This window comes from Rosa chinensis, chromosome 2 (assembly GCF_002994745.2).
Source record: "Rosa chinensis cultivar Old Blush chromosome 2, RchiOBHm-V2, whole genome shotgun sequence".
Lineage (NCBI taxonomy): Eukaryota > Viridiplantae > Streptophyta > Magnoliopsida > Rosales > Rosaceae > Rosa > Rosa chinensis.
In genome coordinates, this window is record NC_037089.1 from 13,156,778 (window position 1) to 13,171,894 (window position 15,117).

Genomic DNA, 15,117 nt, shown 5'->3' on the forward strand with positions numbered 1-15,117 from the left:
TAAGTGAGGAAGCTTGCTATCTCACCCCCAATCAAAAAACAAAAGAATAACACTTGATTACAAATACTAATAATATTCAAGCAAATAATGTTAAATGGAAGAAAAATTTCATGAGGCTAGCTAGTTTGCAAGGTTGTTGTAAAGTATCTTCAAGTCTTAAAAAAATCTTGCAAATATTATATTTTTTATTTTGGTTAAGTTAAAATAAAAATCGGGATTTTGCTTGGGTTTGGTGAATGGAGCAAAATTAAGGAAAAATTTCTTACTATCACAAACAGTTTTCTTAAGAGTGACATATTTGAAATACTTAAGGTCAATTTACATGGATGTTCAATAATTTTTAGAGTATCAATAAAACTCAATTTACGAGCACAAAAAGTAATTTCTCTTACTCTAACATGTTGAATCAAAAATAAGTTTGAGAGTTATTGGAACACTTTTTTCAAATGAATAAATATTCCAAAATGAGTTATAGGAACCCTAGACAATTGTTCAAACAACATCCTTTTATATATAGCTTTCGATAAATGTAAAAGAATTTACCTAAATTGAAAAAAAAACAAACAATGGTCCCGGCGGGGCTCGAACCCGCGACCTTCGGCTCATAAGACCAACGCTCTAACCAACTGAGCTACGGGACCATGCTGTTAGAATTTGGTGAAATTATATATATTTGGAATTCGTCTTTTCATGCTAATCTGAATATTCCGTAACCAGTTGTCAGTTCTGACTCTCTTGAGTCACAGACTCACAATGACAGACATGATCCGATGGGCGCAAATACATTGCTTTTGTCTTCCCAACTCGTGTCTTTCTCTTACTGGTTTTCATAAAAAGTAGATTACTACAAACCCACAACAATCCCACTCTGTGATCCTGCCTCTGTTCCGTGACTAACTTGGTTTCAAGAGAGAACGAAGAAGATGACGCTGGGTCTGATCAATGCAAACCCGGTGGTGCACGCTAAGAAGGAAAGGGTTGCCCGCACCGAAGATCTTCACTCCGACGTCGACGCCGCTGTTGATCCTCTCGAAATCTATGATATCCTTTTATCTCGATCATTTTCTCTTTTAAATTCCGGTCAATTTTGTGTCTCTGATATATATATATATATGCAGTTAATTCAAGTCAAAAATTTGCAATCTTTAACTGGGGATGGTAAATTTCGTGAGGGATATAAGAGATCCGGAGCATCCGTACTCGTTAGAGCAGCTCAGCGTGCTTTCCGAGGAGTCCATCACCGTCGACGACAAGCTCGGCCGGATTCTGTCTGTGTTTTTTATGTCATAAGTTTTTTATCATTTTGGTTTCTGGGTTTATCAAATGAAGACTAAAGTTTTTATTTTTTTATTTTTTTTTGGGGTTAAGGATTACGTTCACGCCAACCATTCAGCATTGCAGTATGGCAACAGTGATAGGACTATGCCTGAGAGTTAAACTCAAGCAATGTTTCCCTCCTCATTACAAGGTCCGTTTGCTCTGTTAAGAGTGTTCTAGATTGGAATGTAATGTACTTGCTTTTCAAGCAATTAGTTTACCATGTTCTGTATTTCAATGCATGACCATAGTTGTTACTGTTCCACAATTTCTCATGATGCTAGATTGGGGCACCTTTTACTTGTCTAGAACTCAATTGATTCTGTACTTCTCTTGGATAGCTGTTGATCCATTACCATAAGTTGGTTCATGCATAACCACAGTGGTGATACGATAGCTATTACACATGATAGCAATTAGCAACGTTGGTACTGTGAGCTATCTAGATTACTTAATCTTCGAGTTAATTCTAAACTGCCCTTGCTTTCCCTCCTTTGAGAGTGGTAGAATTTATTTATCCAGGGACTTTATCTAAGCCGCATTTAGCATTTCTCAACTCTCTCTCCATCACACTACCACTCTCCCAAGTGTCCCTCGACACCTCAACAAATTTTGACCGAGTGAAGCCCTTGTTTAGATATCTTTCCATATGAGAAAGAAGTTTTAAATGCTCGTGAGAAATCTTGTGATCACAGACTTGTTATTCCAGTAACGTTTTCTAATTTTGATATATTGCTGATGTCATTCTTATTATAATCCTTTAGCAGTGCTTGACCATATAATTGGTGGTGAATTGTGACAGGTTGACATTAAGGTATCTCCAGGATCTCATGCAGATGAAGAATCAGGTAAAGAATCTCCGTTCTCTTTTATAGCATCAGGTTATGATTAAGGAACTCCATGACAAAATCTTCTGCTGCAAAGATTTGGGCTGTTATAAACTTATGGTTCTTATGAAGAAGCTAGGGTCCCTGCCTGGTTACTTATGTGCACTCATGTAAAGCTGAGAATATGACATGATCCCATTGTCATGTAAGGATCATTGTCTTTGGGCAAGCAAAGATGATACTGGGCAGAAATCGATAGATAAAATATGTGATCAGACCAGCTATTTGTCCTTGAGATGTATTATTTCAGAGACGCAGTCTATCAATGACATATCTTGAGTTTCCTTAATAATTTGTCAACCAACAAGAAAGCATCAACCTTATTTTGAGAATTCCTGGTGGAGCACGGATAAATTATCCTTATTATGCGTTCAGCTGTTCATTGTCAAAAATATTGTTGAGATTTTCAAATTTGTTTGTTTGATTTTTGTAGTTAATAAGCAGTTGAATGATAAAGAAAGAGTTGCTGCTGCCCTGGAGAATCCTAACCTTCGCCAACTTGTGGATGAGTGCCTCTATTCCAGTGAACTGTGACCAAGGCTCGAGACCCACTGTACAGAAGAGACTTTAGTAATCATATGCAATAAGAAATTGCTCTGTTGTATAATCACTCTGCTTTTTTGCCTCTATCAAGGTGGTGTGACTAGGTGATCTGGAGAACTCTCTTGTAAAATAGAAAAGCATAGGTTGCAACATGTATCAACTCTATTCAAATGGTATGCACCATTGACTCAGAAATTTTCATTTCTACATCAGAAGTATTCTTACAGCCCCTTATATTTTCATTGCTCCTGGATGATGAAAATTTTAATGTGCCATACGTTTGCAGTTTGATTGCTCGGCTACCTGTGATCTGGAAGTTCTTTCTCATCTCGAAAGTAATTTAAGAAATCTTTGATTGGAATACCATCCTCGTTCAGGAAAGCTTGATAAAAAGGCAAAGAACAGAGTAATTCACCAGTAGTATCAAATTTGTTGATTCATATGCAAGTTCGATTATAACAAACTTCCCCTATAAAATAAAGAAATTAGATGGGGACGGAATGGTCAGCCCTCACCATTCAGACCAACTATTTCATGCTGACTTGTTAGTAACTGGCATTCAAAGTATAACCCTGGTACATATACATCCCTGGGTCTTGTTCCCAGGTATGGATTTCATGCCTGTAATATAGCTCATCTAACAGCCAGCAGCGTTTTTACGACTCCAAGCCTTTTGTTACTGCCCTAATGCACTGTGCTTAATCTCTGAAATATTGAGGAAATTGGCAACAAAGTTCTCATGGAGCAAGAAGAAATAAAAGATTCATTCAAAGATAGAATGCCATTACAACGTATGTTCAATGTGAGAACATCAGAAAAACAACATAAAGAGGATGGTCTCTCTCCCTCATAGTTAGCAGCAGTTAAGCACAGTACTTGAAATACTTATTCATCCTTAACCAAGGAACTAAAGCACTTCCTGGTTCCCGTTTAACTAAGACTTGTACAAATAGACTCAGCTTCTGCTCATTGTATAATTCTTTAGATTACTACTATAATGGGCATTAGGCAGGGTTATTCAGGCGGTTGCAATAGGCTCTGGTGCCACCTCTGCTCCCATATGTCCATTTGCTATATTGCATGGCTTCTCATCAAGTCCCCATAACTTGGCAGTTTTCACATCATCCTGGGCCATCATACGTGAAAACTCCTCGTGATCGTACTTTAGGGTGGTCTGTCCCCCAAACTCGACTGGAAGATTGTCAACATCAAAGAAAGTTTTCATGAGCTCCACACTTTCCTTACCTTTGGGGTAAACAAACTTCACCTTCTGAAATGTCTTGGCATCCAGGAAGTACTTGACAGCCTACACAAATGAAGATAGCAGGAACTTCATCAAATGTTAAGCTCAAATTTTAGGGCTCAAACTTCAGTTGAAGTTATGTGCGTCTGTATTGGCCTGCATGTCTTTGTAATAACAGATTAAAAAATTGCCAACAGATCAGTACGTGTGAGTAGTTCAAACCTTCCAGAATGCCTGAAAAATCCTAGGTGGGTTGTAAAGAAATGCAACTGCAAGCCTCTCAGGGTAATGGTTCTGTAGAATGTTGATACATTCACGAGCTGTCTTGACAGAAACATTGGTGTTCAGTGAGAAGCCAGTGAAGTCAATCAACCATGACATTTGTTCTTGACCTTCACGAAGGTTGAGGATACCATTTTCTATAAGATAGACTAAATGGCGAACATTGCCTTCCGGTGAATTTGTGTTCTGAAAAAGTGATCAAGAACAATTAAATATGTTTACTACAGCCATACTACCAATGTACCAAATTTTTTTGGTGATTGGGGGTGGAAAGCCAACTACAAACCTGCATGGCTGGCCTCATTATAAGTACAGTCCTCCCAAGTCGATCATGAAAATTTGCTCTCGACACTTTGCCAGTCTCACCTTCATGTGCTACTTCATGCTGAACAATGAAATGTTTCCATGGTAAGTACAAGCCTTAAATTAAACTATTAAACACTTAAATTATGCTTAACAGGTAATAGCTTATGGGTAATGCACAAGAGTAAGCTGCAAATTATGTAAAGGAATTAACTGATCACAATGTGGTTAGAGAATTATCACTGGACTCCAAGCAAAACACTATTTGCCATATATTGGATGCAAACTAAATGAAACCAAAACATGCACACCCCAACATTGCTTTTTTGGCTGAGACAGAGGAAATGATCAACCCTTCAACAGGAACAAATCAAAGGGTACTAGAGTTCCAATATATATTTCTAGTGTGTGCATGTCATCAAAGTTTAGCTGAATTACCCAACGGATTTCTTCAGGCTTATAACTTGCCCTCCACCTGAGTGTCTCCTCTATCATTTTCTTCGCCTTCTCAAGATTCCAGTTCCTTGCTTCCAGATATCTCCCAAGGCATGCATCCGTGCAGTACTTCAAACTACGCCCAGATAACGGGCCGAGTGCAGCCCTGAGTTCTTTGATCTGATTGTAAATTTGCCTCATCAATGTCAGTTTTCACTATTCAATCAAGCTTTTCTTTGGAAAAAAAAAAAAAGATTGGAAGGTAAAGGTTGATTTTTCTTCCTCACTTCACTTGACTATTATCAACATGTGCATAACAGAGGCAGATTGATTTACCAGACAAGTAAAAGTAAATTATTTACCTTTGCTTCTTTCTGTGCCTCTTTTTGTGCAGAATCATCCTCCACAGGGTTCTGAGTTTTTCTCCTCAGAAGATACATGTTGCCAACAAATCGATTTCACCTCAACCTATAACACTGATCAAAGGCAAAACCTTTTTCAATCACAACAACTGAATCTGCAAACAAAGTAAATAACTATTTCAAAAAACAGCAAACCACAGTTTAAAAGTATTCAAGCAGAGATAGGTTGAGGTGGTCAACTCACCCTTCGGAAAAATCACACCCCACAAATTTCTAACACATCAAACAATCAATCAAGATCCATTTTTTCATTAAATGACCCAAAAGGGTTTTCATCTAATATTGTTCATGTTCATCTGAGAGTGACAGATCTACTTAAAACTCAGAAAAACAAAAACATGCCCAGCAAAAAAAATATATATATAGAAAAACAGAGATCATGTAAAAACAATAACCCAGCTCTAAAAATGTCTACTTTTTTTTTTCCCCCAGAAACTGAAATGAATAACGTATTTAACGTACCTGGGTTGTGAATGTGAGAACTGTTTGGTGAAGCTGCCTCTGGCTTTTATGGAAAATAGAAATGCAGGAGAGAGAAGGGTGTGCGTTTGATGAGTTAATTGACGTGAGGAGGGTGTCGTTTAGTTGGGTTTACAGGACACCAGAGCAGAGGGAAAGGGGTCTTGATTGAAATGGTGGAGTCCCCATTGTAGGGGATTGTGCGTCTGATTTATAGTGGGAAAGAGAGCGAGGGACTCGATGGACTGGGAATGCTGACCAAACCAACACAAAAGAATTAGGAGAAGAACACACTGTTGGTGAGACCACCAAAGTTGGCCTGCGACTTTATGACTTTATGTGTAGGTCCAATGTTGATTCGGTATAATATTTTTTTTTTGGGATGTAAACGAGTCGACTCCAAAATTGAAAATTCATTAGGGGTAATTCCCGCATACCCAAAAATCCTTGGTATTTTTCCCAATTGCCCAACACTTTGGTATTTCACTATTGTCAACAGACAAAGACTAACATGGATAGTTTTAACAAACAAATGCCCTCTGTATCCTATGTTGACCTTAGATTCTTCTACCGTTCTATTCAGTCAAAAGGAAACAATAAAAAACATTAAAACAAAAACAAGACTAGCCTTCAACATGCCACATTTCGCCTAACGACTTCCTGTCTAAACGGCTACTCACAGGGCGGAATCACTGCTGCTTGTCCTAATTTTTCTGTTTTAAAACTGATTCTTTTGGCTGAACAGTAAGGCTTTAGAACTTTAGCTTTCCATGGGATGCATGCATTCGAATGTTCAAACTTTGACATAGTAAACTGTGCATGATAAATATGAGTACAAAATGTAAAGATAATGACATAAACATTTTATAAATTAAAGAAGTGGGTGAACATCCATCTGAATTTATTTATTCAAATATACATATAAAACTTTAAACAATCAGAGCCTCATTCTCAGGTAAACAGCAAAAGCTGTTTAGCTATCCATAAGAATGAGAACAGTTACTTACTTGTATAGGAAGCACACTACTTCACACCTAAACAGGAAAGGAAGCACACTGCTATTCTGTTTTTTTAGAGAGGTTTTTCTGATCTAATTTTCGAATCTAGAACTGATATGGAAATTTTCGAATCTAGAACTGATATGGAATTTTTCGAATGCCTTCTAAGAGAAGCTGAAGCTCCTTATATAGGGAGCGGAACTCAAACTAGAATTCAAAATACAAAAATGTACAGGACAACTCCGTGACTTCTGCTTTTCGTAGTGCTCCTGCTGGTGGAGGTCGGTCAGGGAAAAGCAAAAGGAAAAAGTGAAATGTTTTTCACTTAACCTTTTCTTTTTGAAAAGGAAAAAGCAAAAGTAGCTTTAGAAAAGTCTAAAGCTCTACAGTTGCTATTTTGGTGCTGATTCTTCACCTGTAGCTTCACATGTTTTCGTCCGTTTCAGAATGGTGGCCAAAGACAAAGGAGCTGTCGTCTGTCTGGGCCATGCGAGTTGTTGTTGCATTATCCTCGACGTCTGTATCAACATGCATCTTGTAGTGGTTGTCATTTTCAAGCTTTTCCACCCAACGCATGCATGCCATTGTCGAGTCTATCTCTTTTCTGGTTAGAGATAGGAATGTATCGCTGCTGACTACGTCAGGATGATCGTAAGCAGTGATAATTGTCTTTTCTCCTGCTGCCAGGAATGTGTTGTTGATGTCTTCAGAGATGATCTTTTTGATGTAGTCAAGAGCCATGGCCTTCATCCAGGGAATGCTAGAATTTGGTTGGCCGTTGTATGCTACACAGGCTGGTTGAAGATATCTTCTTTGAATAATTCTCACATAATGATATGGAGGAATATATTCAACTTCACCATCTGTCTTCTGGATCCATTCAGGAGGTGTGGATCTGAACTTCAGACGAAGCATACAGTTGTCTTTTCTGATGTTCTTGACCGTGTTGACAATAATAGGCGGCAAGCCTCTTAGATCATCATTAGTTCTAGTCCATAAATTATGGACAAAACCATTTTCAACAAGCCATAGCTTGTGTTCTTGAGGATGTTCACTCTGAACATTTACCAGGTATCTTCCAACATATGGTCCTGAGACAATAAAGAGGGTTGGAGGAACTAGGTTTTCAGGATTGTGCCTTCCTATCAGATTATGGAATTCATACCAATCTGATTCATTGAGTGCTATGATAGGGACCCTAGCACTTTCTGGACTTTCAAGGAAGGATAATTTTTCTTTCCTTACAGCACTCTGCTGTGTATGAAGCTCTTCACCTTGTGGTCTACCATTCTCGTAGAGTTCTTCAGCTAATGCAAACAGAGCTGGGAACATTAATCCACTGCTTCTTTCTTGAAAGGCAAATAAGAGATTGTCCAGGATTGCCTTCTGGTGATACGCTAGTCTCCTGCCAGTTCTGAACACAGGAGTATCAAAAGTTCTTAATTCGTAATTAAAAACATTTATAACTCCACTAGGAGTTGGTCTGCTTTTTGGCAAAGCAGCAGCCGTCAACGGTCTTGATGTGCCTTTACCGTCTGCCGTTTGAGACGGGCTAGCCAATCCTTTACCCTGGGATTGATCAGTTGAGGCCAAGCCTTTTGAGCTTAGCAGAAACCTTTTAAGGATTTTCTCCTTGGTTTCTTTTGGATCTTCTTCAGATTCCTGTTCTTTCCCAGTCCTTCTGCTTCTGGGATTACGACCTTCGTCGTCTTCTCTTTGGCTGAACATTGCCAGTTCTCTGGTCAATGCGTCTGGAAGATAGTTCTTGTTTCCTGCAATTAATTCAACAGTGTAATCATATTGGTTAAGAAACAATTGCCAGTTGGCTAATCTTCCTCTATCAGCAGCTTTGTCAAGTTTAAAATTTTTAAAATTCTTTACTCTAGCACAATCGGTGCGGACAGTAAAGGTTTTTCCCAGATAAGCTGGAGAATTTAAAATTGTTTTCTTGACAGCTAAAATTTCTTTTTCCCCTGTGGGATAATTCAGTTCTGCAGGGCTGAACTTGCCACTACAAAATTTGCAGATCTTTTCAATGTTAGTTCCAGGCGCTCTCGCCAGAACAACACCGGACCAGTAATTATCACTCGCATCTGTCTGGAGGATAATTTCATCATTCTCTTCTGGTTGTTGAAGAGGAGGGAGGTTCTTGCAGAGGTTTTTTATCTGCTTCACGATCTTTTCATCATCTTCTGTGAAGTTCCATTTTCTTTTAGAACTTGTCTTGGGAGATAACATTGCTGTTAACCCTGAGATTCTATGGATGAAATCTCTCCCATAATTTATGACACCAAGGAATCTCTCTAGACTCTTAGCATCAGGAATTTTGTCTGGGAACTTCCAGATCTTTTCAAGGATGTGGGGTTGGAGCTTTATGACTCCATTCTTGATGTTTATTCCTAGGAAATCAACTTCATCGAGGATAAAGAAGATTTTCTTCTCACCTAGGATAATTCCATGCTGGACTATCAGCTTTGCTACCTCGTGGAGGTGCTTCATGTGTTCTTCTCTGTTTTTGGAGAAGACCAGGATGTCATCTATGTAGACGACGCAGAACTCCGCTACGTGCTTGAAGATGTTGTCCATCTTTCTTTGAAAGATTGAGGGAGCTTGTTTGAGACCAAAAGGCATTACTAGCCACTCGTAATGACCTTGTGGTGTTCCAAATGCAGTGAGAGGTACACTCTCAGGATGCATCTTGACCTGCCAGAAACCCGACTTTGCATCGAATTTCGAAAAGACTTTAGCTCCTCTGAGCTGGTTGATCAGGACTCTGACTTGAGCGATTTGATATCCGTCTTTGACAGTCTTCTTATTGACATCTCTATAGTCAATAACCATTCTAGCTTTTCCTCTTAGATTCTCTGCATGATTTCTCACGTAGAATGCTGGAGCATGATGAGGGCTAGTGGAATGTTGAATTAATCTCTTCTTCAGGAGATCTTCAATATCACTTCTGAATTCTTTTTGATCTTCCTCTTTGTACTGAGGAATGGTTTTGACATGGCAGATAGCATTCATGTCATGCAATCTCAATTCACAGACCACTGGGTCTTTTTCCCAAAACTTCTGAGGATTTGTATCCACATTCTGCTCGAGTAGTTTCTTGATTTTGTCAAGAGTGGGAGTTTGTTGAGACTCAAGCTTGTTCTGAAAGTGCTTGAGGTTGTGCTCGTGGATGAAACTATCTTCTTCATCTTCACTAGCTTCTTCTTCTTCTTCTGAAGATTCTTCAACAAGCAGTTCTTCTTGTTGTTTGATTTGGAGTATGGGTTGAAATTTGGGTTTGTAGGGGGTAAGATCACCACTATTCTGTTGCGATCTCTGATACTGAGTAGTAAAACCGGGACCGGTCACACTGAATGCATGTGGGAGGCGGTCAGCCCAGAACACCCGTTCTCCTTTTCTGAAGCCTATTGCTTCTTCATCCTGAATGAATCGTTGTTGGAGAATAAAATCATTGCCCAACAAGAAATCAGATCCTTGGCCTTCAGATTGCCAAACATTCTGGATGAGAAATGTTCCTCCACCAATGGTGATATGAACATTTTTTGCTACTTTCTTCATGGTGAGATGGCTTCCATCGAATGTAACACCAGTAGCTGACTTTTTCTTGTCTTCGTTCCAGAGTTCTTCTGGAATTGCAAATCTCTTTGCAACAGTAAAGCCTGATCCATTATCTACAAAAGCATGTAGATGATATTTCTTGTGATCAGGGAACTTGAGTCCGATCTCTATGTAGTTGCTGTACCTACTTGTAGAGACGGCTTTCGATTGGTGAGGCTCATTTTCTTGAGCTTGTTCCGTTGGAATGAATGGTTTACATTCTTCTGGAACATTTTCCTGAGTGGGTGATTTGTCATCATCATCCCAATCTGTAGGAGTTATCTTCTTGCTGTCTGGATTACTGAACCAGGGGGGAGGATCATATCTGACTTTGTAATCAAACTTGCCGGAAGGTTGGCCAAGTAGATCCCATGTACCAGTATCCGCAGCTATCTCTTGTCTTTCTAAGAGATGAACATTTTCTGGTATTTCAACCAGTTCAATATCTTCATCGATTGTTTCTTCACCGATGATTTCTTCCTTTTTTTCTGAGGAAGATGGTTGTTCCATAGTCGTTTCTTGGACTACAGTTGCTGCAACATTCTTTGTTTGTTCCATTGTTTCCTGGAACATAGTTTCAACTTCTTTCGCTTTTTTCTCAGCGAAATACTCTTCATATTCTTGCTCAACCCATTGGCTGACAAGACCATTCTTGGTTTTTCTTCTTGCTTCAGCTATGAAGCATTCTTTGTGATAAGTCTTCTTAGACTCTTCACAGAACATAGGGAGACCATTCTTCTCGTGACATAAACAGTAGTCACAGACGAACGAACCAGGGTTGACCTGATAAGAAGACATGAAGGATTCTGTCTTGCTTTCTTCCCAGTTTTTGACTTTCAAAACGTTCATTTGTCTGGATTCGAAGTACTCTACTTCAGAATCTATCTCAGACTCTTCTGATGAACTTTCTTCTTCTTCAGACCAGGCAGAATAGACTGACCTGTCGTCATCTTCATCATCAGAATAGGCTATTTCGTAGCCTTTCATGTTTGCTACCTCTACTATTTGCTCATATTCTTCAAAGAGAGCTTTAGTAGATCTGTTACCCTTTTCCGGGCATTCATTGGCATAGTGCCCTTCAGCTTTACACAACCAACATCTGCAAGCTTTCTTGCTAGGTTGTTTATGCTGCTGAGTATTCTTCTTTTTCTTGAAGAATTTCTTTTTTGGATCTTCATCCTGTTGCTTCTTGTAATTGGAGCTTTTCTTGAATCTCCAATTCTTTCTCTGATTACTCTTTTTGAATTTTTTCGAGTAATATTTTTCTTTTTTCTTCTTTCTGTGGAATTTGGATTCATGACATCCCCAGTTAGTGGGCATATCCAGTATTCCGTAACAGAAATTTTCAACTCCTTTGAGTTGCTTCTTGGCCATCTTAGCTCTAAGATTGGCTTTGCATTGCTCCTTCAGTAGTTGCCGGATTCTGTCGGCAATTCCTCCAACTGAAAATCGTTCAATTGGTTTTTCAGCTATGCTTTCTCTCACAGCTGTTCTCCATGGTTCAGGGAGCTTTCTGTGCAACAGATTAACTAGATCAGTATTCTCTAGTTCACCAATTGTACAGTAATATTCCTGAAATTCATTCAGGTATTCTTCGAAATATCTCATGTCACAGATCTTGAGAGCATAGATATTCGACTTTGCCGTTTCTTTGGCTTTTTCACTCAGATTTGAGAGATCTCCACAGAATTGATCGTACAGGGGTACTGCAAAATCATACGGAGACTTTGAATTTTTGATTTCTTCAAGCCAGTCTCTTCCTCTGGCAGTTTCTTTGAAAGATAGGTAGTACTTTTTTGCCACTCCAGTGAGAGTAGTTTCATAGTACACCTGCAAATCTGGTGCTTCAAATTTGCCAAGGGTAAGTGCAGAGGCCATCATCAGGCTATCTACCCATTGGTCAATGGTTTTTCTTTTGTCTAGACTCTTGTCTAGATTCAACCAGATGCCATAGTTCGTGATCGGAACTCTTGGCAGATTGTCCTCGGGGACGAATCTTTGAGAATTTCTTTCTCCTTTTTTACCCGTGGGGGCTTTCTGAACTGGGAGTTTCATTTCCCTTGTTTCTTTTTTTATGAAAGTTCTGGAGCTTCCTCCTTCTTCCATTTCAACATCTTGGTAAGGAAAGACTTTTCTTGTCTTTCTGCATTTGAATTCTTTCATTTCCTCGATTAGTTTTTCTAATCGTTCAGGACTTTCACAATTCTCAGCTTCTTTGTAAAGATCATAGAGCTTCTCAGCTCTGAGCATATGGACTGGTCTGCATAGATCAGCTTCCAGATCTTCTTCTGATATTGGTTCTTCAATAGTGGGTTTTGTACCACTGACACCGGCTTCTCTGGTGCTGTAGCTTCTTCTCAGAAGATTGCTGTTTATCCTGATGTTTTCAGGACAGACATCACTTTTCCTGTGATCGTCGAAGTTGAGGCTGATTTCTCCAGTTCTTCTACTCTCATAGATCTTTGCTTTTGCTCTCTCCGGTTGCTTTTTTGGACCGGATAGTTTCCATTCAAGAGGAAAAGTTACTTCATTCCAAGCAACCTTGTGAATCTGCTGTGAATGGTTCTTCTGGTTGGTGAGGAATCCAGTAGTGAGACCAGGGATGTTGGAGATCCTTGTCTTTGGTTCCACTGTGGTGCTCATCAGTTTATAGTATACTCTGTATACTATTGCCAATTCTTGCATTTCTTCTTTCATTGAGATCCCGTCTGTCTTGACTCTCAGTCTGAGGCAGTGGGCTGCATCTTTCAAGCTGGTTGAAAAGTTGGGGAAGCAGTTGAAATATGCTACCTGGTTGCATAATGATGCTTCTAAAGTCCCAAACAGACTAGCTTGGAAGTCTGTCAGTCTGTTGTCTTGCAGGACACATAGGACTGAACAGTTGATGCCTTCTCTTGCCAATAGTTTTATGCCGACTTGGACTGCTCCAATGTGCATAAATTGGTATTGCTTTGCTTGTGCTCTGGCAACTTCAGCAGGGGTGATCATCAAGAGATCTGTTTCTCCTGTTGTTGAGGGGGTTGTGAATTCAAGTATTTTGAAATGATGGCTGTCCATCAGGTCAAATGTTCCCCGTCGGTAGATCTGTTTGAAATCTAGCTTTGGAATTGAGGAGTTTTTTACCTCATGCTCGATTTCATTGTATTCAAATTCTTCAGAATTTAGGAGTTGAACTCCTTTCTTTTTTCCAAAGATGCTTAACATCTTCATTTCTCTTTTTTCTGTATTCTCCGGATTTTCATACCGGATACTAGTCTGACTAGTAGATGGTTCCAGAAAAATCATGTTAGGAACACGATTTGAGTCTGGTTTCTCTAATGGTTTGAACCCATTAGTCTTCTTTTTTACTGTAGGCAATTTCTTGTCCTTCAGTATAGAATCCAGCGTTTTTTGCTGTTCTTTGATTTTTCTACTGACACTCGTCAGTTTTTCTTCTTCCTTTTTTGGAAGTTCTTTGATATAATCCAGTTTGTTTTCCAATCTTTCCAATTGGTGGATTATAGCAGGAAATTTTTCTAGAGTCGACTGACATCTAGATATTTCTAGTAACAACTTCTGATATTTCTCATCAGAAGATTTCAGTAGAGAATTTATTTTCTCTAGTAACAATTCTGACATTGTCCCCATTAAGGAGGGGTTCTCCTTTGAGCCTTTTACAAGCTCTGATACCAGTGAGGTGCGGATCTAACCAATGCTCAAATAATTCAGAGGTTTTTGTTCCTCTTCCAGAACATATAGGAGATTTTCTATCTCTTCTTCTATTTTATAGATTCTAGTTTGAAGTCTATAAATAATATCCCAGTAATTGGGAGAATCTCTATCAAGGCTGTCCCGATAGGTTTTTAATTTTCTCAGTTTTTCTCTCTCTTTCTGCAGTTCTTTAGTAGTATGTTTGCATATAGCAACAAGCTCAAGTCTGTCTACATTGAAATTATGAATAGTAAATTGTACTGTTTACCTTTCGAATTAGAGGATGACTGTCAGCTTCATACATATATTCAAATGAAACAAACTCTGATGGGCCCACCACGTTTCTAAAACAACATATATATATATTTATGAAAGAGACATATGCAGATGCAGACTCTAACAGACCAAAACCACAAAGGGGTACTAATGGTAGAGATTTTGAAAAGACGGGTAGGTAGGAAAGAAAGTGAGAAAAAGTTGTGTAAAAGAGAACAAAAATAATACACTGGGGTGTATGAGAAGTATTTTCCCAAATTTGGGGTGTATGAGCATTAACCCATTAAGATAATTGAATTATTTGACCAAAAAAAAAAAAAAAAAAAAGATAATTGAATTATATTTTCAAAGCTCGAACTCGTATTGCTAACTTTATTGTGGAATGAGCTCGAATTTAAGAAAATAGAATCATCATATTTTATCAGTTAAGAAAATGGAATGAACTCGTATTGCCTAAGGTTGACAGAATTTAAGAAAATAGAATCATAATTTTTTATCGGTCAAAGTTCATGTACTGAATTGATTTTTTATTCGATTGTATTTAACTATTATTTGATAAAAATACATAAGTGGAGAATAACGAAACAGTTGGAATGAGTTTATTTGTATCATTATTTTTCATGGTTATATTTATATTCAATAATAGCTTAATACAA

At 38.6% G+C, this 15,117-nt stretch overlaps 2 protein-coding genes and 1 non-coding gene across 4 annotated transcripts; 1 reads left to right on the forward strand and 2 right to left on the reverse strand.

Moving 5' to 3' along the window:
• Positions 1 to 567: 567 nt before the first annotated feature.
• Positions 568 to 641, reverse strand: TRNAI-UAU. Its single transcript has one exon. It is a non-coding gene; the product is annotated as a tRNA-Ile (tRNA).
• A 97-nt stretch (positions 642 to 738) lies between these two features.
• Positions 739 to 2,981, forward strand: LOC112187216 (protein AE7-like 1). Its single transcript, XM_024325912.2, has 5 exons — positions 739 to 1,041; positions 1,163 to 1,268; positions 1,369 to 1,468; positions 2,120 to 2,165; positions 2,638 to 2,981. Exons 1-5 carry the CDS (start codon positions 924 to 926, stop codon positions 2,736 to 2,738), a joined length of 471 nt encoding a protein of 156 aa, XP_024181680.1. The 5' UTR covers positions 739 to 923; the 3' UTR covers positions 2,739 to 2,981.
• Positions 2,982 to 3,487: 506 nt separating this feature from the next.
• LOC112187214 (phosphatidylinositol transfer protein 3) lies at positions 3,488 to 6,171 on the reverse strand. 2 transcript variants are annotated; one of them, XM_024325910.2, is made up of 6 exons: positions 5,895 to 6,171; positions 5,373 to 5,486; positions 5,014 to 5,190; positions 4,559 to 4,657; positions 4,213 to 4,458; positions 3,488 to 4,053 (listed from the first exon to the last, which is right to left on the reverse strand). In XM_024325910.2, exons 2-6 carry the CDS (start codon positions 5,448 to 5,450, stop codon positions 3,766 to 3,768), a joined length of 888 nt encoding a protein of 295 aa, XP_024181678.1. In that variant the 5' UTR covers positions 5,451 to 5,486; positions 5,895 to 6,171; the 3' UTR covers positions 3,488 to 3,765. The 2 variants fall into 2 exon arrangements, with proteins under 2 accessions (XP_024181678.1, XP_024181677.1); XM_024325909.2 differs by having other exon boundaries at positions 5,373 to 5,527.
• Between the last annotated feature and the right edge of the window lie 8,946 nt (positions 6,172 to 15,117).

Bases quoted from the DNA above. Each gene is read 5' to 3' on its own strand.
- LOC112187216 (XM_024325912.2), top strand. From the start codon at position 924: ATGACGCTGGGTCTGATCAATGCAAACCCGGTGGTGCACGCTAAGAAG. The intron at 1,469-2,119 runs GTCCGTTTGCTC...GAATTGTGACAG, and splicing joins GTTTCCCTCCTCATTACAAG to GTTGACATTAAGGTATCTCC. The intron at 2,166-2,637 runs GTAAAGAATCTC...TGATTTTTGTAG, and splicing joins TCATGCAGATGAAGAATCAG to TTAATAAGCAGTTGAATGAT.
- LOC112187214 (XM_024325910.2), bottom strand. From the start codon at position 5,450: ATGTATCTTCTGAGGAGAAAAACTCAGAACCCTGTGGAGGATGATTCT. The intron at 4,658-5,013 runs GTAATTCAGCTA...TTCATTGTTCAG, and splicing joins AGCCTGAAGAAATCCGTTGG to CATGAAGTAGCACATGAAGG. The intron at 4,459-4,558 runs GTTTGTAGTTGG...TCACTTTTTCAG, and splicing joins TAATGAGGCCAGCCATGCAG to AACACAAATTCACCGGAAGG.